Here is a 22192-nt window from a genome sequence, read left to right on the forward strand (position 1 = left end):
TCCCTTAAAACCCACATCCTTTCGTCTTTCCCTCTCCTTCCTGAAGAAGCAACCATCGGTTGTGAAAGCTAGTAATTCTGTGTGTGTGTTTGTGTGTTTTGTTCATTGTGCCTGTCTGCCGGCGCTTTCCCGCTTGGTAAGTCTTGGAATCTTTGTTTTTAATATATTTTTCCCATGTGGAAGATTCTTTCTATTTTATTTACATCATCGAGAGAGAGAGAGAGCAGTAAAATAATTTTCTTTTTATTACAAAATAGAATTCATGCAACATTATTCAAATATACACACTCATGAAGAAAGGATGGCAAAAATTGAACAACTCAAATATTGTAGTAAATGACATATTGTGGATAAAATTCATTGTCACTATACTTAACATAAACTTGCAAGGAATTTCCAACAGTTGTATCAATATCTGTGGGAGGCAGTGTAGTCCAGCTGTTACCTTCTGCAGTATTATGAACTAGTACAGTTGCAGCAATCATTGCTCTGTAAATGCCATTTCTCCTGTTACAATATGTATTGGCATAACTGGGTGATGGACTGAAACTAACACCTTGACCAAATCTGATTCGACATGAACGTCTCCAATCCAAGTTGCTGCTGATTATAGAGTCAATATTACTTTTGCTTGTAGCATGATACAGAGTTTTTTCCCTAACACTGCCATATCGATTCTTGTATTCTTCCTTTTTCAGCTGATAACAGCTCCATAAATATGGATTCATAACCTTCACAACTGATGTGACTTTCAAGTCACATGGCATAGAGTGGGTTATGCTTTTTTTTTCGAAGGTACCAATTTCTTCCACTTCAACTTCATTGGAACATTTATATGTCCAATTTGGATGTAGATGCTTCAATGCTAATTCCGTCATTGCTGAGTCACCTGTGACAGAAATTAATTAAGAAATCAGGAGAGATACAAACATAGAAATATGAGCCACTGTAGTTTAACTACAATAGCCACAAACATATTTTTACATTTTCATACCTGCATTTCTTTGAAAAGGAAATATAATTTCAGCTTGCAACATTATTGCTGTTGTGCTACTACAGGACACACTATGCCATATGATGTACAAAGTGAGAGACAGTATTATGGGCCAATTATAGTCTAATAAACATTTAGCAAAAGACACACTTACCAATATATTAAACAGTGCTTGGAGTTGTTGCCCTGACTGCCGCTTCACCAGAAAAATTTTAGTATTTAAAAAATGTATGCACTGTGATTAAAAGAAGTCAGTGTCAGTACATGGAAGTGCACATTTCTGTTTTGTAACTAGTGCTGACTTTTAATCCTGCTTGTTTGTATTCTTGATTGATGGTGATGTATTTGAAACATTAATAGGGACTATGTTTGTCTCAATATAATGTTTCATGTTATCTAGTGTAAACTGCCCTCCAAGTATTGGAGTAAATAAGCATACATTAGTAATATATACTATGGACCTCTGAGGCCATGAATTGTTAAAGCTCTGTGCAATAAATTACAGTTATACACTGAAGAGCCAAATAAACTGGTACACCTGCCTAATATCGTGTGGGGACCCCGCGAGCACCAGAAGTGCCACAACAGGACGTAGCATGGACTCGACTAATGTCTGAAGTAGTTCCGGTGGGAATTGACACCATGAGTCCTCCAAAACCATCCATAAATCGGTAAGAGTACGAGGGGGTGGACATCTCTTCTGAACAGCACATTGCAAGGCATCCCAGATATGCTCAATAATGTTCATGTATGGGGAATTTGATGGCTAGACATGAATGGACGCAGGTGATCAGACAGGATGCCTTCGTACATGTCACCTGTCAAGAGTCATGTCTAGACATGCACATGCCTCGCATCATTATGGAGCCTCCACCAGCTTGAACATTCCCCTGTTGGCATGCAGGGTCCATGGATTCATGAGGTTGTCTCCATACCCATACACGTCCATATGTTCAATACAATTTGAAACGAGACCTGTCTGACCAGACAACATGTTTCCAGTCATCAACAGTCCATTGTCAGTGTTGACAGGCCCAGGTGAGGCATAAAGCTTTATGTTGTGCAGTTATCAAGGGTACATGAGTGGGTCTTTGGCTCAAAAAGCCTATAACAGTGATGTTTCATTGAATAGTTTGCACGCTGACAGTTGCTGATGACCCAGCATTGAAATCTGCTGCTATTTGCAGAAGGTTTCACTTCTGTCACACTGAACAATTCTCTTCGGTCGTTGTTGGTCCCAGTCTGGCAACAGAGATGTTAGAGATTTGATGTTTTATCAGATTTCTGGTATTCAGGGCACTCATGAAATGGTTGTATGGGAAAATCCCCACATCATCACTACCTTACTACCTTGGAGATGCTGTGTCCCATAGTTCATGGGCCGACTATAACACCTCTTTCAAACTTACTTAAATCTTGATAACCTGCCACTGTAGCAGCAGTAACCGATCTAACAACTTCGCCAAATGCTTGTCTTACATAGGCTTTGCTGACTGCAGTGCCATAACCTGCCTGTTTACATAGCTCCAAAATACTGATGCGAATTCTGTACAGATGAATGGAAAAACTGGTAGAAGCTGACCTCAGGGAGGATTCTGTTAAGACGTCGTAACACGCGAAGCAATACTGACCCTATGATTTATCTTAGAAGATAGATTAAGGAAAGGCAAACCTACTTTTTTAGCAGTTGTAGACTTAAGAGAAAGCTTTTGACAATGTTGACTGTAATTCTCTCTTTCAAATTCTGAAGGTGACAGGTGTCAAATACTGGGAGGGAAAGGCTATTTACAATTTGTACAGAAATCAGATGGCAGTTATAAAGAGTTGAGGTGGCATGAAAGGGAAGCAGCGGTTGGGAAGGGAGTGTGACAGGATTGTAGCCTATCCCCTATGTTATTCAATCTGTATACTGAGCAAGCAGTGAAGGAAACAAAAGAAAAATTTGGAGTAGGAATTAAAATTCATGGAGAAGAAATAAAACCTTTGAGGATTGCTGATGGGATTGTAATTCTGTCAGAGACAGCAAAGGACCTGGAAGAGCAATTGAACGGAATGGGCAGTGTCTGAAAGGAGGATATAAGATGAACATCAACAACAACAAAACGAGAATAAGGCAATGTAGTCTCATTAAATCAGGTGATGCTGAGGGAATTAGACTGGGAAATGAGACACTTAAAGTAGTAGACGATTTTGCTATTTGGGAAGCAAAATAACTGATGATGGTTGAAGTAGAGAGGATATAAAATGTAGACTGGCAATGGCAAGGAAAGTGTTTCTGAAGAAGAGAAATTTGTGAACACCAAGTATAGATTTAAGTGTCAAGAAGTCATTTCTGAATGTATTTGTATGGAGTGTAGCCATGCATGGAAGTGAAACATGGACAATAAATAGTTTAGACAAGAAGAGAATAGAAGCTTTCAAGATGTGGTGCTACAGAAGAATGCTGAAGATTAGATGGGTAGATCACTAACTAATTAGGAGGTATTGAATAGAATTTGGGAGAAGAGAATTTTGTGGCACAACTTGACTAGAAGGGATCGGTTGGTAGGACATGTTCCGAGTCATCAAGGGATTGGAGGGCAGCGTGGAGGGTAAAGTCGCAGAGGGAGACCAAGGGATGAATACACTTACCAGATTCAGAAGGCTGTAGGTTGCACAGGTTAGGGTAGCATGGAGAGCTGCATCAAACCAGTCTCTGGACTGAAGACCAAAACAACAACAACATCGCTTATATCTGGAAAGAGTCACTACAGAGGTAAGAACTGCCTACCTCTCAAAAGGGTGGGAGAGGAGTGAAAAATAAGCATAGCTCAGGAAGTGCAAATAGTCAGTCTATACTTATCCAGTATTTAGAATGAGAGCACTTTGTGACTTGCAACAAACTTTACACATAATTTCAAATCTTTTCAAGACTTTTTCTTGCTCATGCCACCCACAAAATGACGAAAGGATATAAGTTTATCGCTTATGACATTTCCAGTGTTCATACACTAAAAATTTAGCATTGTGCATGCCCTTTTAATGTATTACTTCTTTGCTACTTATTCTATTCACAAAACATTTTACAGACATCGGCCACATATACTACTGGATTTACCTGCAAAATTATATCATTGGAAAACACAGTTCAGGAAATATAATATCATAAACCCTTAGCTGTGTGAAAACAAAACTGCAGGTTGAAATTCATTAGAGATACAGGTGAGATCGAAATTTTTTTAGAGGTACAGGTGAATTGTGTGTGCAAATATATGAGAAATACATGAAATAAATGTGAAATATTTTTTTGCATGTAAGTAAGTGTATGCAGGCAAAGCAGTGGGTAAAAGGCTTCTAAGCCCCTGGATCAATTTAAACCAAACTTAGCACACATGTTACATACTATATGCAAAGAAGTACTTTTGGGTAAGAACCAATAACCTCCTACTGGAGTGGTAGTGGATAATGAGAAGAGAGGGGGGGGGGGGGGGGGGGGCAGAAACAAATGGACTGACAGTGAGGGGGAAGGATGAGATGGGCAGAGAAGGGCTGGGGGTGATTTATTTCTGTTGATTTTGTGTTACCCCCATTCTGCAGAAAGTAATGTGTTCTCAAGCAAAATTTCAAAACACATTGGGGACATGTGAAACTCTCCCTCCTCATTCTCCACCTGCTTCAACATCTTGTGAATAGGTTGAGTGGTTGTCACTACTCAGTACAGTAATTTGCACTCCAGCATTAAGCGGCTGCACTTGAGTGGAGCAAGTGACACACAACAGTGGATGCACAATTTAAAAGCTGTACTTTCAAAATATGGTAACTGCACACTGTTAGAATTGTGGCCCAAATAGTTGCAAGGGATTGACTGCTGGGGCTGATAGTCCACATATGTGCTTTTTCTCTATCCCCCCCACTCCCCAACTTTTTTTTTTTTTGTAATGAAGTCAACTTAGTGATATTTTCTTGTTAGGTTGTTCGGTATTCAAGACTTGTTGATGGAACAACAGGACTATTAAAAAATGTGTGTATGTCAACAAACTGGTCACTATCAAGCAGCTGAAAAACAATATATGAGTCAAGATTTGTGAATTAAAACGGCAATTCTTTGCAGACATACAAACACTGTACCGCAAACAGCTGCTCTTTTGTGAGGAATGGCTGTCATTTAAAAGACGTTGATTTTTCACAACTAGTGTTTCCACATTTCCCAACCACATACTTCATATTGTAGACAGGAGTAATTAAATGCATTTCCAAACAGAAAAGTTACACACTATTCAACCCCATGCATGACTTGTGTGCCACACTGCACGAGACATTTACGCATTTGTGATGTGAGATGTTGAATGAGAAACATTGAAGGAGACTATTTACCCTCATTATTACAATATTTTCGGAATGTAATGTGAATTACCTATCAATAATAATTATTATTTATTTTATTGTCTCCATTGAACCACTCCAGTCAATTATACAAAAGATGTATACAAATTGTTGTTATTCAATAATAGTGCAGACAGATAATTCAATAAATTGTTGTTATTCAATAATAGTGCAAACAGATAATTGAATAATACAATAGTTATGCAACGATTATTAAAATTTACAAGACATAATTTTCACAACTAATGTTTCTGCATTTCGCAACCATGTACTTCATATTGTAGACAGGAGCAATTAAATGCATACACACTTTTCAAACCACATGTGTGATTTCTGTGCCACACTGTTTGAGACATCTCAGCATCAGTGATGCGAGGTGTTGAATGATGAACATTGCCCGTATGATTAAAATTTATTTGGAAAATAAAATGAATTACCTACGAATTATTTATTATTATTACTATAATTATTATTAATCTTTTGTCTTCATAGGGCCACTCTTGTTAAAAGTTTATACAAGGTGTTATTCAATAATACAATTCAGTTCAATAATAACTCAAAAAGATAATTCAGTAACACGGTGGTTATACAAGGATTATTACAATTTTATTATTACCTGAAGGGTGTTTTGCTCTATACTTCTTCACTGTTTCAGACATTTTCTTTCTTGCTTCGTCTGAGATCACTATTGCTGTATTGCTTTTATCGATCTCCATTTGTGTATCATGCATTACCTGGTTTTCTTTATTTGTTTTTTTTAGGTCATATATTGGAGTTATTTCCTTAATTTCTGTGGTCCATTTAATGTTGCTCTTACTACTCTAAAAAAGATTCTATAATTCTCTAACTAATTCTGTTTTCTTGTGTTCTCATCAGATGTCTGAAGAATGAGATGTTTTTCTTCCGAATCGTGCTCATTACTGGTTCTGTTTTCTTTTATACTGTTTCATTTGAAGGTGTTCTCCAGTGTCCAGTTATTTGATGTTGTTTATTTATGCATGCCCTAAATATTTTACTTCATATCTTTAGTACTTTCTCAATTTCTGCTGTATTGGCTAATCTGAAGATCATTTCAGCTGCATATGTTATTTCTGGCTGTGTAACATTTTCATAATGCTTTAATTTTGCAGCTAAATATAGGTGTTTTTGTTTTTGGTAATGTAATTTGATTTGTTCAGTTTTTTATTCTATTTTGTCATGGTGGTTTCTCATTTAGATTGTATGTTATCATTCCATGTAAATATTTAAATTTATAAACAATTTTAATTTCCTGTTCTTCTGTAGTAACTTTGTTTGCAAGTGGTGGACCAATCACCGTAATCTGTGTTTTTTAAATGATGATCTAAGGGCAATTTTCTGTGTTATTTGTTGTAGTGATTTGACTTATTGTCTAGTTTCTTTAACATTGTTGGCTAGAAGGGCAAGATCATCAGCAAATCCCAAGCAGTTTAAACTTATGCCATTTTTCACATTTCCAGTTTTTACGTTCTTTGGGTTATCCCCATACCATTCTCCCACTACGTATTCCAGTACACAATTGAACAGTAATGGCAACAGACAATCACCCTGTGGTATGAGGAATGGTTCAGAAATTTTTCCTCTGAACTTAACATATCAACAATACTTAATGATGAAAACAAAACAATGAAAAGTCAAGAATGGATGGTCATTGCTTCTGGGCACTGTGGACTGCAACTGCAACTGACGTGAGCAGCAATTAGGGCTGGTGGTGGGGCAAGGAGGAGACATCAGGCAATGAGGAGAGGGATAGCAGGGTATGGGTGGGGGAAGATGTGCTGCTTGCGAGAACATGCAGGAATGTGGTAGGGACAGGATAGGGCTGCTAGGCGCATATTCAAGAGGCTGTGTTGGAGGGATGGGGAGTGGAAGAAGGAGAGGGGAGAAGATTGAAGTAGTGAAGTGGAAAGGCTAATAAGTTCATTGGTGGAACAGAAGGCGTGGGAGTGGCGGAGTGGGAGCAGGAAAGGGAATAGGTAGGACTGGGACTAGTGAAGGTTCTCAGCCCTCCAGCTACCTGTCCCCTACTCCATGACTATCAACGTCTCTTATTCCATCAATGCACTACTAGTCTTTTACCCTTCTCTACTTTTTTTGCGTCACCACCCTCCTCCATGTCTCAGTACACTTCTACAGGCAGCACATCTTCTCCAACCCCTGCTTTGCTAATCTTTCCCCTCCTCACCCCATGCCACCTTCTTGCCACCTCTATCCTCTCCAAATTGCTGCTCATATCAGATGCAGTCTACAGTATGGCTACAGCAGTCTGAGAAAGTGGTAATATGCACAGGACTTGTGCTTGTGTTTGCATGTTTGCTAGTTCCAGCAATGGACATGAAACTTTTACAGAACACTGCACATTATGTTCTCGGTGTACTGAACTAAAATCATTGCACTTCAGCTATTGGTTTGGGAAATATAATTTTTTAACTGTAAGGTTAAAGTTTTGTGTAATTTTTGTACATTCTCCAAAATAATTTTAATTATTCATTGTGTTTTTATTTTCATTTATTAGACTCAGTATATCTACGTATTAACTCCATTAAAGTTTGAATAATTTACTCCAAGTGGTTCTTGAGATTTAGGGAATAGATTTTTCATTGATCACATTCTTCTCCCTTATGGACTCTTAGTGATTATTTCTACTGAATTCTGTGCTTTATCAAGGTAAAATTATAGATTAGATACAACAGTACAGTGGGATGGCTGTTAGGATGGGTTGTTCAGAAAGTGCAGGCAGTATGAGTTACATTCCTCCAGTCTACAGAAAACAAATCAATATACGAAATATGGTGCAAGTAACACGATACCAATGAAGTTCTCTGAATTCCTATATGCCGTAGCATTTTGCCCCCATTAAAAGCAATAAAAACATCACAGACGACTCACCCCCCCCCCTCCCCCGCAATCTTAATGTTGTCCTCCAAACAAAACATTTTATGGGATGTGAGTCCGTATGTCCATATGGGATTATTGAAGGACTCATTTGGATTCAAAGCCTAAGTCCACAAATCAGGATATTCTAGGTCTTTGTAAATTGGTTTTATGACTTCCGTCGCTGCTGCTGGTATGCAATGCTTCTGGCTATAGGAAGTGTTTGAATATTGGGCATTGTGTAACTAGCACCTTGAATCTGGTCTGGGATGGTAAATTTGGTATATTGGTTTGTTATCTGTAGACAGGACGAATGTAGCTCATACTGCCTGCACATTCTAAACAACCCATCAGTGTTATTCCTAACAGGCATCCCACTGTATTGTTGTAACGAATTTATAAATTTGCCTTCAAGCCTACAATTAATAGTTTCACCATCAGAAAGTTTCTTGTTTCTCAATGTTATGTTATGTCATGTTAACCGGTGGCCTAGAAACGACGGAGAGGCTCCGCAGTGGTCCGCAACCCCACGACGACTACCGCAGTCCATTTCACCCCTCCACCACCCCACACCAAACCCAGGGTTATTGTGTGGTTCGGCCCCCCTGGTAGACCCCCAGGGAACATCTCACACCAGACGAGTGTAACCCCTATGTTTGCATGGTAGAGTAATGGTGGTGTACGCGTACGTGAAGAACTTGTTTGCAAAGTAATCGCTGACATAGTGTATCTGAGGCGGAATAAAGGGATCCAGCCCACATTTGTCGAGGCAGATGGAAAACTGCCTAAAAACCATCCACGGAATGGCTGGCTTACCGGACCTCGACACAAATTCGCCGGGCGGATTCGAACCGGGGACCGGTGCTCCTTCCTGCCCAGAAATTCTCAAATTTAGTTTTAATGCCCTCAACCGGATGCCCATCCTCTTTTGGCCATGATCCAGACACTCCACTTTCGTGCTACTCCACTTCTGTAACCTTTTGGGTCCCATTACCTAAAAATTTAGATTAACAAACTCCTTTTTCATACATGGCCCAACAGAAAATTTCAGTAGCTGCAGAGGCCTCCATTCCACATATACGATATGCTTGGGTCACTGATTTACCAATAAAAATGTTTTGTCAGAAGGAAGTCTACTACCTTTCCATTACTCACATTGTCCACTACTTCCACATACTACATAGGTTTGCATGATCAAAAGTGACTATATTGTTTTCAACAGTGCTACCACGAGAAACAAAACGGTTTTGCCTGTGTACTACTGTACAAACAGTTACTAACTTCATTTGATCCTGGAGTAATGCATGGGAAAATTTCAACATTTTAAATAGGCGCAGATTACACAAAAAATAAAATGAAAATTGGGATAAAATCCATAAATATATTAAAAAAACATTTAAATTCCAGCTCCCCTTAAATGCTGAGTGGAGTCTCCTCTATGCTGTGAGTGACAATGTATCCTTTCCATTAACTTATGATGAATATTTTTAACCATAATAAATGCAACCGTTACATTAGCTTGCTTGAAACACCATGAACAGCCAGATGCTGCAAATTTTCATCTTCAAGAATGAAGGCTATCTTCTGGCAGTCTCACTGCAGCAACTTTTTGGTACTTTCACGCAAATTTGGAAATATGGCGATGAGGGTAGATATAGGACAAGCCTCAATTAATAATCATCCTATCCTGTGTGGAGTAAGCAGTCAAATTATGTATCCACAAAAACAAAAGAAAACTGTGTATGCTGCTGTTGAAATCTACACTTGATATGTTTTGTACATCCATATCTACCACAGAGAAATGACACTAATCAATCACTTCATTGCTTCTATGAATTTTCCCCTGTCATTTGATTTCTTAAAGATGATCAAACTAAAATTTGTATCATTGGCATTCTCTTTGAAGCTTTTATGATGGATTTTTCTGTTTGTGATACTGCTTGCTTTCCTTAAGGAGATACTTATAAACCACTCCTGCAAAGCACTGAACTGAAGTCTTAGGAATCAGAATCACTTCAATTAAGATGGAGTTAATAGCACCTAATAGTTTCCAAGAAATTGCTGATGAATCTGTTGGTGATGAATCTGATACTCTTCTTATGCAGAATCTGGATACTGACCATTCAGCCACAAATACCACCCACAAAACATTATGTAAGTAGTTACTAAGCAGCATAACTTTGAGTATAAGTGCTTCCTAATAGCAGAAAAGTACTTGAATTAGATGTAGAATACAGAAAGGATCAGTTTCATCTAATTTTTGAGGTAATACTTCGTCTTTCGCAAGGCCCACATATTAATGGAAAAACTTGTAGGCTTTGTTGCATTTCATTCATGTCAGGGTTGTACAACATCTGCTAACTGACAATTTTTGTGTTATTAAGTGCACTTTTCATCTCTCATCACAAAAGGTAGCAACTGTTATAGCCGCAGCAACGCAAGCACTGAACAGCCATCTTCTTCATGGTTAATACTGGTTTTGCTACCATCTCGGAAGCAAATGTGTTTTTTTTATGAAAAAACCAAGAACTTATGCCATGCATGTAACTTCAATAAAACAGTGACTTGAGGTGATGTGTTGTCTGGTGTCAGAAGGGGAGTATATAATTTTTTTTAAGTGAGCTCACAGTACAGTCCTTCCATGTATTTCCATGAGGAGGAATGCCATGCAGATCTATGGATGTGACATCCTAAATTATCTGTATTTTTATATCAGTGCAATAGGTACTGAATTCATCTAACATAATAGTTCCACACAAAGTTCATTCAACATATTAATATTTTCAATGAAAAAACGTAAGCACATGATGCAGTCAGTATGTTATCCAAGACAATATCAGAGAACATGCTTGAGATGCTCTCAGGACACAGGCTAAAAGTAGCATCCTACCTTGAGTCTTCAACTGGGCTAAGAGCAGCTTTATACAAAGAATGGAGTTCACTTTTATGAAACTCTTGGACATCATGATAAACAGTCTCACATACTGCCGTATGTCTGCTAGGGGTAAACATATTCTACACTAATAGATAACCTCTTAATTTTACAGATAAACTCTAATTTTACGTATTTCAAAACCAGTCCAAATCCTTTGTTTGGAGCTGTGTTTTCATATTTTATGTTGTGTTGTGGTTGCGCATACACACAACTTGTATGTATTGTGCATTCTGTAGGTTTAATTATAAGGAAGAACCTTTATCCATATAAAACGAGCCAAAAACAATAGACTGACACATTAACTGTGCTATATCAGTACACACCATGTAGCTTGGTACTTTTCATTGGAAATACTAAGAACATACATAAGGGATGACACCTATTTCTCTACTCCCAAAATCTCTCAAACCAAGCGCTAACTCACATTGCATGTACAGTACAATAAAATGCGTCTGTTATAATCTATGAGGATCATTAATTCCAATTTTTCCTTTGGGTCTGTCAACGAAAATTCAGTTACCTTTAGCAAGAAATTTATCATAATGCCTTATGGATTTCCACAAACATCAGACCTCCATAAAATACACTGGAGTTATTTATGTACTCGGTGCATAATTTTGTGATGTGCTCTTTTGCTCTGAAGATATATCACACTTAGTAGTGAAAACTGACACAGGTGAAAGTTTATGAGGGAAAAGGGGGGGGGGGGAATAATCAGTAGCTTGTGTGGAAAAATGTTCTCAGACTGGCCATGCAAGTAATTTTTTTGACAAATGGTACAAAACCTTTTAAGTGTCAACTAAGGTTCAGAAAAATTGCATCAGGGTCCCAAAAAAATTCTGGCAACAGCAGATGAGTATTACTTTCCCGAATAAATGTTTGGCAACAGTGCATATGTATTTGATTGGTGAATAAGTTCGTAGCATTTTTATGTTGCATGTTGGTATTCCAGTTACTATGGGTTCATTTATTTGTAGTTCACTGTTGCTATTGAAATTTACATATTTTCATTTTGTTATTTCGAGATTGTGAGTGGAGCTGTGGGCACTAGAAAACAGGGTGCCAAGTGTAGAAATAATTTCTGACATATTCTTCTGTTTGAGTGAATAGAGTGGTGATAGCAGCAGAGGCAGGTAGAAGCATTTGTGCTTTGTACTGTGGTAATGCCATTGCAAGATGATAATGATAATGCACTCCAAACATGGCTTGACAAGTTCTTCACCTCAAACCATGTGATGTCTATAGTTGCCAAATCAAATAGTTACCCCAGCATTGGTAAACTGTTGTAAATTGTGAAGGAGAATATATTATTGATGACTAAAGTCTCTGTTATGTTTATTAAACTTATGGAAAACTGCTGTGAACTCACCCCTAAGCTTCACCTTTGCATTTGACTGAATACACTTCATGTAGTTTATATAGTGAGGCCGGAATGTTTCATTCACAAGTCTTTGAATTAAATTTGTACCACTAAATTGGACAATACATCCAACAAAAATAAAAATACTTGTACATATGTACTTGTATGTATGTATACGGTTAAAAAGCCCACATTGTTATGGTTCAAGAACAATATTAGTATATTCAAGAACAATAGTGGATACAAAGAGAAGCTCAAAGCTTTGCTGCCAAGTGTCCACAGCTAACAGTGAATATGTCTGAAAAATAAAATGGTAACATGGAACTCCTGACACTTAGTAACTGTACAGACCTGGAAGATGGTCCATCATGTATATATGTGATTTTGTGTTATTAAGTGTACTTTTCCTCTCTCATCACAGGAGGTAGCAATGGTAGCAGCCATAGCAACACATGTGCTGGACAGCAGATCAATGGAGGACCATCATCTTCATAAATGAATTCTGGTTTGTTACCATGTTAAAAGCAAATGAATTTTTCTCTGACAAAAAAATCAGGAACTTAAAAGCAAGTATGTTTTTGATAGATACTATGAACTGTTGTGGCCTAAAATCTTTGAAATTTACATATTTTCATTTTGTTATTTCGAGATTGTGAATGGAGCTGTGGGCACTAGAAAATCGAGTGCCAAGTGTAGAAATAATTTCTGACATATTCTTCTGTTTGAGTGAATAGAGTGGTGATAGCAGCAGAGGCAGGTAGAAGCATTTGTGCTTTGTACTGTGGTAATGCCATTGCAAGATGATAATGATAATGCACTCCAAACATGGCTTGACAAGTTCTTCACCTCAAACCATGTGATGTCTATAGTTGCCAAATCAAATAGTTACCCCAACATTGGTAAACTGTTGTAAATTGTGAAGGAGAATATATTATTGATGACTAAAGTCTCTGTTATGTTTATTAAACTTATGGAAAACTGCTGTGAACTCACCCCTAAGCTTCACCTTTGCATTTGACTGAATACACTTCATGTAGTTTATATAGTGAGGCCGGAATGTTTCATTCACAAGTCTTTGAATTAAATTTGTACCACTAAATTGGACAATACATCCAACAAAAATAAAAATACTTGTACATATGTACTTGTATGTATGTATACGGTTAAAAAGCCCACATTGTTATGGTTCAAGAACAATATTAGTATATTCAAGAACAATAGTGGATACAAAGAGAAGCTCAAAGCTTTGCTGCCAAGTGTCCACAGCTAACAGTGAATATGTCTGAAAAATAAAATGGTAACATGGAACTCCTGACACTTAGTAACTGTACAGACCTGGAAGATGGTCCATCATGTATATATGTGATTTTGTGTTATTAAGTGTACTTTTCCTCTCTCATCACAGGAGGTAGCAATGGTAGCAGCCATAGCAACACATGTGCTGGACAGCAGATCAATGGAGGACCATCATCTTCATAAATGAATTCTGGTTTGTTACCATGTTAAAAGCAAATGAATTTTTCTCTGACAAAAAAATCAGGAACTTAAAAGCAAGTATGTTTTTGATAGATACTATGAACTGTTGTGGCCTAAAATCTTTGAAATTTACGTATTTTCATTTTGTTATTTTGAGATTGTGAATGGAGCTGTGGGCACTAGAAAATCGAGTGCCAAGTGTAGAAATAATTTCTGACATATTCTTCTGTTTGAGTGAATAGAGTGGTGACAGCAGCAGAGGCAGGTAGAAGCATTTGTGCTTTGTACTGTGGTAATGCCATTGCAAGATGGTAATGATAATGCACTGTAAGAAAATGGTTTTCAAGTTTTAAGGAGGATCATTTTGACATTAATGACTGCACGTTCAGGAAGACCTTTGGAATTTGATCAAGATCATTTAAATTCAATAATCCACAATAATCCACGTCAGTGTACTCAAGAATTGGCAAATGTGATGAACTGTGATCATTCTACCATCATGCAACATTTGCATGCAATGGGAAAGGTATAAAAATTGGCTTTAAGCCAAAATCACAAAAATCTGCAGGTGGCCATATGTAAATCTCTGCTTGTTCGTCATCAATTGGCTCATAAACGGGAATGTCCATTCCTATCCTGCATTGTTACTGGTTACGAAAAATGGTGTCTTTATGCTAAAATGTGAAAAAAAGGTATGGTTGAACCCAAACAAAGTAATGACTCCCGTACAAAGACCTGCATGCATCGATGTAATGCTATGCATCTGGTGAAACAGCAATGGTATGGTGTATTATGAATTTCTTCTCTGAGGTGTAACCATCACTGCTGACATTTATTGTCAACAACTGAAACACCTTGCACACATAATCCAAGAACAATGACCATGGAGTCTGGGTGAAATGATGCTACTCCATACAATGCCCACATTCTGATAGACTGATAAAAAATACTAATGCCATTTCCCGTCCACCTGATAGTGTGCCCTCAGATTTTCACCTTTTCTGCTCTCTACCTAACAACCTTCAAGGAACTTCCTTTGGATGAAAATGCACACCAAACATGGCTTGACAAGTTCTTCACCTCAAACCATGTGATGTCTATAGCTGCCAAATCAAATAGTTACCCCAGCATTGGTAAACTGTTGTAAATTGTGAAGGAGAATATATTATTAATGACTAAAGTCTCTGTTATGTTTATTAAACTTATGGAAAACTGCTGTGAACTCACCCCTAAGCTTCACCTTTGCATTTGACTGAATACACTTCATGTAGTTCATATAGTGAGGCCAGAATGTTTCATTCACAAGTCTTTGAAATAAATTTGTATCACTAAATTGGACAATACATCCAACAAAAATACTTGTACATATGTACTTGTATGTATGTATACAGTTAAAAAGCCCACATTGTTATGGTTCAAGTACAATATTAGTATATTCAAGAACAATAGTGGATACAAAGAGAAGCTCAAAGCTTTCCTGCCAAGTGTCCACAGCTAACAGTGAATATGTCTGAAAAATAAAATGGTAACATGGAACTTCTGACACTTAGTAACTGTACAGACCTGGAAGATGGTCCATCATGTATATTTGTGATTTTGTGTTATTAAGTGTACTTTTCCTCTCTCATCACAGGAGGTAGCAATGGTAGCAGCCATAGCAACACATGTGCTGGACAGCAGATCAATGGAGGACCGTCGTCTTCATAAATGAATTCTGGTTTGTTACCATGTTAAAAGCAAATGAGTTTTTCTTCTCTGACAAAAAAATCAGGAACTTAAAAGCATCTAAAATCTTTGGAACCATTAGGAAAAAGAAAGTGGTTTTGAAATTTCTGCTGTAGAACTAACCTCAGTAAAAACAAACATCATTTGCCTGTACAGAAGTCCAAACTCAAACATAAATTTATTCTTTAACAAACTTAAAGGCAGTCTACACGGTATCAAAGAGCTGAACAAAACGTTTAAAATTCGTGTAGTATTTAACACTGACTTCAACTATCCTTTTTGTAATATGGTAACTTCAACAAAGTTTCAAAAGACAGAGATGATTCTATGGACATATTTGCAGTGTGCAACTTGCTGCCAAATATAAATTCCCCGCCAGTATCACAAATGTATCCAACATCAGTATTGATACAGTACCGATAAATAAGGGAAGTCATGAACATCAGCCATCAAAACATTGGGCATGTTGGGAGTCTTAAGGAAGGAAACATGGATTGATTTATACAGATGTGAAGTTCAATATATGTATGGATGTTGTACCTCACATCATTTTGTCTTAATAGAGAGAGAGAGAGAGATCGAAACTTATCCTGAAGAAATAGAAAATGTGTTCAATACTTATTTTAACAATGTAAGTGAGCATTTGTCACTCAAGTCAAATCTTGCATTAATATCGTCCAGTATCACCTGAAAATACGAACATAAATTGTGCTTCGCACTTTCTCTTTATAATAACCCAGAAAGAAGCCCTGTCGGTTATCAGAACATTAAAAATGAACCTATCAGTTGGAATAGACAGCATCACAGACAGTCTTATTAAAAAAACATGGAGATCTTCTTTTCTCTTTTGCAACAGTTCCTTTAGAACTGGAAATCAATCTACTTGTACAGTACAATATATTCCCTTTCCACTTGACCAATAGGTACTCCGTACATCATAACTTATTGCACATTTAATGTAAAAATAGTGTAATTAATGTAAATTTAAATCTTGTAATATTATATTTTGTTGTACATTGACGTGTCCTACATCAGATTTACTGTTTGTGTACTACATGATTATGTGCACCAATAAATATCTACTCTAATCATAACAATTTGGTAGCTCAATTACTGCAGCAGCTGAAGGAGAAGAAGCTACATTAACCCCAGCACCACATAGTGTTCAACATGGTTTTCAAACAGGCAAGGTATAGAAACAATAACAATGGATTACATTACAGAAATACTGGTAATTTGAAAATTAAATAGGTGTGGCCGGTATCTATTTAGCTGTTTCTAAAACTGAACGATTACGTCCTACTGTTAATCAAAAAATATATTCTATGTAAATTGGAAGCACTAGAAATTCAAGATGTACCATAAAGTTGTTGAAATCAGATTCACATAACAGGATACAGGTTGGGGAAGTATCATAAACAAATTCTAGACATAAAATTGGATTGATGACAGATGCAAACAACACTGAAGTAGGAGCACCAGAAGGCAGTGGTCCTTTGCTGCCCCCCCTGTATATAAATGGGATACAGACAAAACTGCACAGTTATATTAATAAGATAAATTTGGAGTGTCATTTCAATACATTTGCCAATGTATATGGCACCTTAAATATTTAACTTTTTTGAAAATCATTTAGAATGTACATTTACCATGCACTATTACTACGCATAACAAGTTTTCAGCCTCTACCGAGTCCAACATTGTATATACTTTTACCACAATTGCAATAAACACGGACTCAGAATTGCGCGTGTAATACCAATAGGCCGGCCCTAAAACACCGCTTCTTTCAAAAATCAAACTCCTATGGATAAAATACCATTAAATTTCTGATTTTTTTACAAATGAATTAATGTGTTAAATATTTGATGTTAAGTATGTAATCGAGAAAAAGTTTGAAATCATATTAAACGTTTGTTAGAAGTCGCCAAGTGCTCCAATTTTAAAACACTGGATGAGTATATTCTCGGTAAGTGGCTAGTTTTTATTTTTTTTTTTTTTACACATCTCAGTAGTAATATGGTCATATCTCTCGAACTACATATCGTACAATGATAGAACTTTGCAGGTACATTCGCTGCTATATGTGGATACAGTCTGCGAAAGGTCCGAGTGCAGCAAATTGTAAAGAAGAAATAAATTAAAGCGTCATGTCAGATGCGGAAGTTTTACGACATGAACGGTGAAAATGTTGTAAGCGATAAACTTTTTTTTTTCCTTTCTTCATTTTGTGGGTGACGTTGGCGAGAAAAAGTTAGCAGTGGTTTAAAATTATGTCTGAAATTTGTTGCAAGTCACTAAATGCTTCCATTCTCAAATAATTGATGAATGTGTTCTGGATATTTGCGCGCAACGAGTTAACGCTGCCTCTCGATATATATTCTGAACTTCATACCTGTAATAATTGTCTTACTGTATTGAACAAGGATTATACGTCGTAATAATCAGAACATGTCAGCTTTTTAAATTTGGGAACTAATTATATGAAATATTGAAAAACAATTTTGTTGCCCCGGAAGCCGTTAGATAGGCAACCTGCAACTGCCCAGGGTTCCACGCCCAGCGAAAGTCGCTTATAAGTACTGTAGATACGTTTAGAAAACGCCAACTTCTTTCTCATATTGCACTTTCTCTAAATTTTCTGCTTCAATTATAGAACTGTCAGTGCCGCGGCTGAGGAGGTTCGGTGTACCTTGTTACTTAATCTTTCACGAAACATTTTATAGGCTCTGTGAATTGATATACCGTATTACTGCTTATCTTGGCCAAGCGCACAGTGTTCCTCAGTGGAACGGTTCTCGTAGTCCTTAACTCTACATGAGCCTGTACCGTATTCTCCTATTTAGACACAGGAAACATGAAATGTTTCCAACGATCGAAATCGCGTAACATTTTAATTGCGATAACATTTCTCAACGCAAACCACTCTACTTACTCGCACTGCCCTTACCTATAGCGCATTGTTAGTCATGGGAGAAAAAAAAAATCTTACCAAGAAATTATTCACTTTCAAGTTTACCAAGGTAATATAAATGAGAGTGGAAACTTACGAAGTTTGAATCTTCAGTTAAAAGTCCTTAACAGAGAATCGTCCCTAATGACCTTGATGTCGACGGGACGTTATCCCAATTTTCTTTCTTTTTTTGATAGAATGACACTGACGTCTTCCACACCATTCACTTCCTACCCTCCCCGGCTTCGCATGGAATTATAGAACTGTTAGTGCCGCGACTGTGTAGTTTCGGAGTACGACGGACTTGCAGACTGTTACTGCATTGGTCGCAGCAGTGTCGCCACACACTTTTTCTACGTAGGATCCCGCTTGTGCGTAGCAAGGAAAATCCCCAAACAGTAGTGCCAACAGAGTAGGAGTACACATGACAGGGATAGTAACCTAGTGTCTGCCTCGTACTACGCAGGTATTGCACCAGTTTGCGACAGCTTCAGTAAATGTCTAAAATAACATAGATCTATTCTGATTTAACACTGAATATAGCTTGACAGTTAAGTCCTGAACTCAGCGATTTCTTTCTTGTGGTGTAAAATCCGAGTATCCGAAATTCGGTTTTTCGTCTTTCGGAAGATGTGTCGCATGCAAACGAAAAAGGATGGCAGCGGGCAAGCTATCTAAGTCGGCAACTGGTTGCCGACTGGCTGGCAATGCATTTCTGCAGACCGTCCAATTCTGAAATGAGAAACTGAAATTGCTGTGTTTGAGTAGGGTCCATACCGATGACATAGCGAGATAAGACTCCGTATAGAGCGTGCACAAAATCTTACCTTTTAAAAAATAAATACCTCTTATAGAATGTGGATCAAAGGAATTTACATCTGGTGTATTTGTGTGTGTGGCGAGGGGGGAGGGGGAATACAACTATTGTGGTTGAGTATTCTCACCCGCCGTGCTCCTGCCTAAAGGCCTTATCCCTATACACGGCGCAAATGTTTCTGTCTCTGACGCTGTCGCTGCTCTAAAAAACTCAAACGGAAGAATATGTCGTAAGTGTTCAGGTTTTTCCACCTGGCACTCCACTTTCTAGCGTCTATAGCTCCTCTCACTATCTCAAAATAACGGAATGGCAACACGTAAATACAAATATCAACACCTGAACTGCAAATAAAAAATGACAATCGATAAATGAACCTATAGCAACCGGAACAACAACACACAAAATAAAAACGCTACGAACTTAGTCACCAACCAGATAATTCCCAGTTCAATACGTTTGCCACACTTCGGTCAGAAAACTCTGTGTTAAACTGTGTGCAGAAAACTTTTCAGGAAAACACCCGAGTGACTTTCTGTTGATCACCTTTTTCTGCATTCCACCTCGGGTTTCTACTGGGACATGAGAGTTACCTTTCTAGTAGTTTTTGAACAGACCTATGACACTGCTTGGTTACTAGTGTTAACACCCTGAAGAATGTTTCACGACGGACTTGCAGACTGTTACTGCATTGGTTGGCAATAATGTATTTAAATGTGGTCGAGTTTCCTTTAAGCCCTTAGTTCCTATGTGATCAAAAGCATCCGAACACCCTAAAAAACATACTTTTTTCATATTAGGTGCATTGTGCTGCCACCTACTGCCAGGTACTCCATATCAACCACCTCAGTAGTCATTAGACATCGTGAGAGAACAGAGTGGGGCGCTCCTCGGCACCCAAGTACTTCGAAATTGGTCAGGTGATTGGATGTTACTTGTGTCATACGTCTGTATGCGAGATTTCCACACTCCTGAGCATCCCTAGGTATACTGTTTCCGATGTGATAGTGAAGTGGAAACGCGAAGGGACACATAGTGCACAAAAGCGTCAAGGCCGACCTCGTCTGTTGACTCACAGAGACCGCCGACAGTTGAAGAGGGTCGTAATGTGTAATAGGCAGACATCTATCCAGACCATCACACAGGAATTCCAAACTGCATCAGGGTCCACTGCAAGTACTATGAGAGTTAGGCGGGAGGTGAGAAAACTTGGATTTCATGTTCCAGCGGTTGCTCATAAACCACACATTACGCCGTTAAATATCAAACGACGCTTCGCTTGGTGTAAGGAGCGTAAACATTAGACGATTGAACAGTGGAAAAACGATGTGTGGAGTGACGTTTCACAGTACACAGTGTAGGGATCCGATAACAGGGTGTGGGTGTTGCGAATGCCCGGTGAACATCTGCCATCATGTGTACTGCCAACAGTAAAATTCGGAGGCGATGTTGTTATTGTGTCGTCGTGTTTTTCATGGAGGGGGCTTGCACTCCCTGTAGTTTTGCGTGGCACTATCACAGAACAGGCCTACATTGATGTTTTAAGAACCTCCTTGCTTCCCACTGTTGAAGAGCGATTCGGGGAAGGCTATTGCATCTTTCAACACGATGGAGCACCTGTTCATAATGCACGGCCTGTGGCGTAATGGTTAAAAGACAATTACGTCCCTGTAATGGACTGGCCTGCACACAGTCTTGAAGTGAATCCTACAGAACAGTTCTGGGATGTTTTGGAAAGCCGACTTCATACCAGGCCTCACCGACCGACATTGATACCTCTCCTCAGTGCAGTACTCCGTGAAGAATGGGCTGTCGTTCCCAAGTAACCTTCCAGCACCTGATTGAACGTATGCCTGACAGAGTGGAAGCTGTCATCAAGGCTAATGGTGGACCAACACCATATTGAATTCCAGCATTACCGATGGAGGGCGCCACGAACTTCTAAGTCATTTTCGGCCTGGTGTCCGGATACTTTTGATCACATAGGTAGTGAGGAACACTGACAACCAACTCCATGGTTACATGTAGGTTACTGTAGGAGGCCTTTTGCGAAATACCTGGATGCACGAAACAATGAACTCACTACAACAATTGTAAATTGTTATATGAGGATAGTAGGAACATTTAACAGTTGAAGAAATTATACAAAAACGGAAACAGAACCATATATAATAGCAGTTAAAATCAATGTTTCTCCATTAAGATACTAATTACATGGATTTACAAAAAAAAATAATTTGCAAAGGTATTTGAACACATGTATTATATTTCAGAGGTCATGAATCCGAATATCGCTTTACTTTTCCCGAATTGACTATAGCTCTGAAGATACTTATGTTTTCGTATTTTAATTAAGTGTCCCATAGATGCTTATTTTCCACCAGTATCGTTATCTTTATTTTCGTCTAACTTTTTCACTCTTTAATATTTCACAAGTAAGTGTTCTATTAAATTCTTTAAAATTTATTTTGTTTACTTCTTTTATCCGTTTCAGGAAAATATGGGTTCTTCACGAAGAGGCTGCTTAAGCAACGCCAATGCGTTCTTGTTATATTTTGTGCGAATATTGCCTTCAGAGACAAAGATGGAACATCACACACTTCCTAAAGATTTCATACCTTGCATGTTTTGGGATACAGCTTGGAGACCGTGATAGACAATGTGCTCCCCACGCTGTTTGT

The 22192-nt window shown here is 38.1% G+C and overlaps 1 protein-coding gene across 2 annotated transcripts; it reads right to left on the bottom strand.

Annotated features, from left to right (window-relative positions):
* Positions 1-234: 234 nt before the first annotated feature.
* Positions 235-17452, bottom strand: LOC126323578 (protein mono-ADP-ribosyltransferase PARP12-like). 2 transcript variants are annotated; one of them, XM_049994694.1, is made up of 2 exons: positions 17394-17452; positions 235-889 (listed from the first exon to the last, which is right to left on the bottom strand). In XM_049994694.1, the coding sequence occupies exons 1-2, from the start codon at positions 17443-17445 to the stop codon at positions 321-323; spliced, it is 621 nt and encodes a 206-aa protein (XP_049850651.1). In that variant the 5' UTR covers positions 17446-17452; the 3' UTR covers positions 235-320. The 2 variants fall into 2 exon arrangements, with proteins under 2 accessions (XP_049850651.1, XP_049850652.1); XM_049994695.1 differs by lacking the exon at positions 17394-17452 and adding an exon at positions 1149-1195.
* Between the last annotated feature and the right edge of the window lie 4740 nt (positions 17453-22192).

The sequence above is a fragment of the Schistocerca gregaria genome, chromosome 2, assembly GCF_023897955.1.
Source record: "Schistocerca gregaria isolate iqSchGreg1 chromosome 2, iqSchGreg1.2, whole genome shotgun sequence".
In the NCBI taxonomy this organism is placed as follows: domain Eukaryota; kingdom Metazoa; phylum Arthropoda; class Insecta; order Orthoptera; family Acrididae; genus Schistocerca; species Schistocerca gregaria.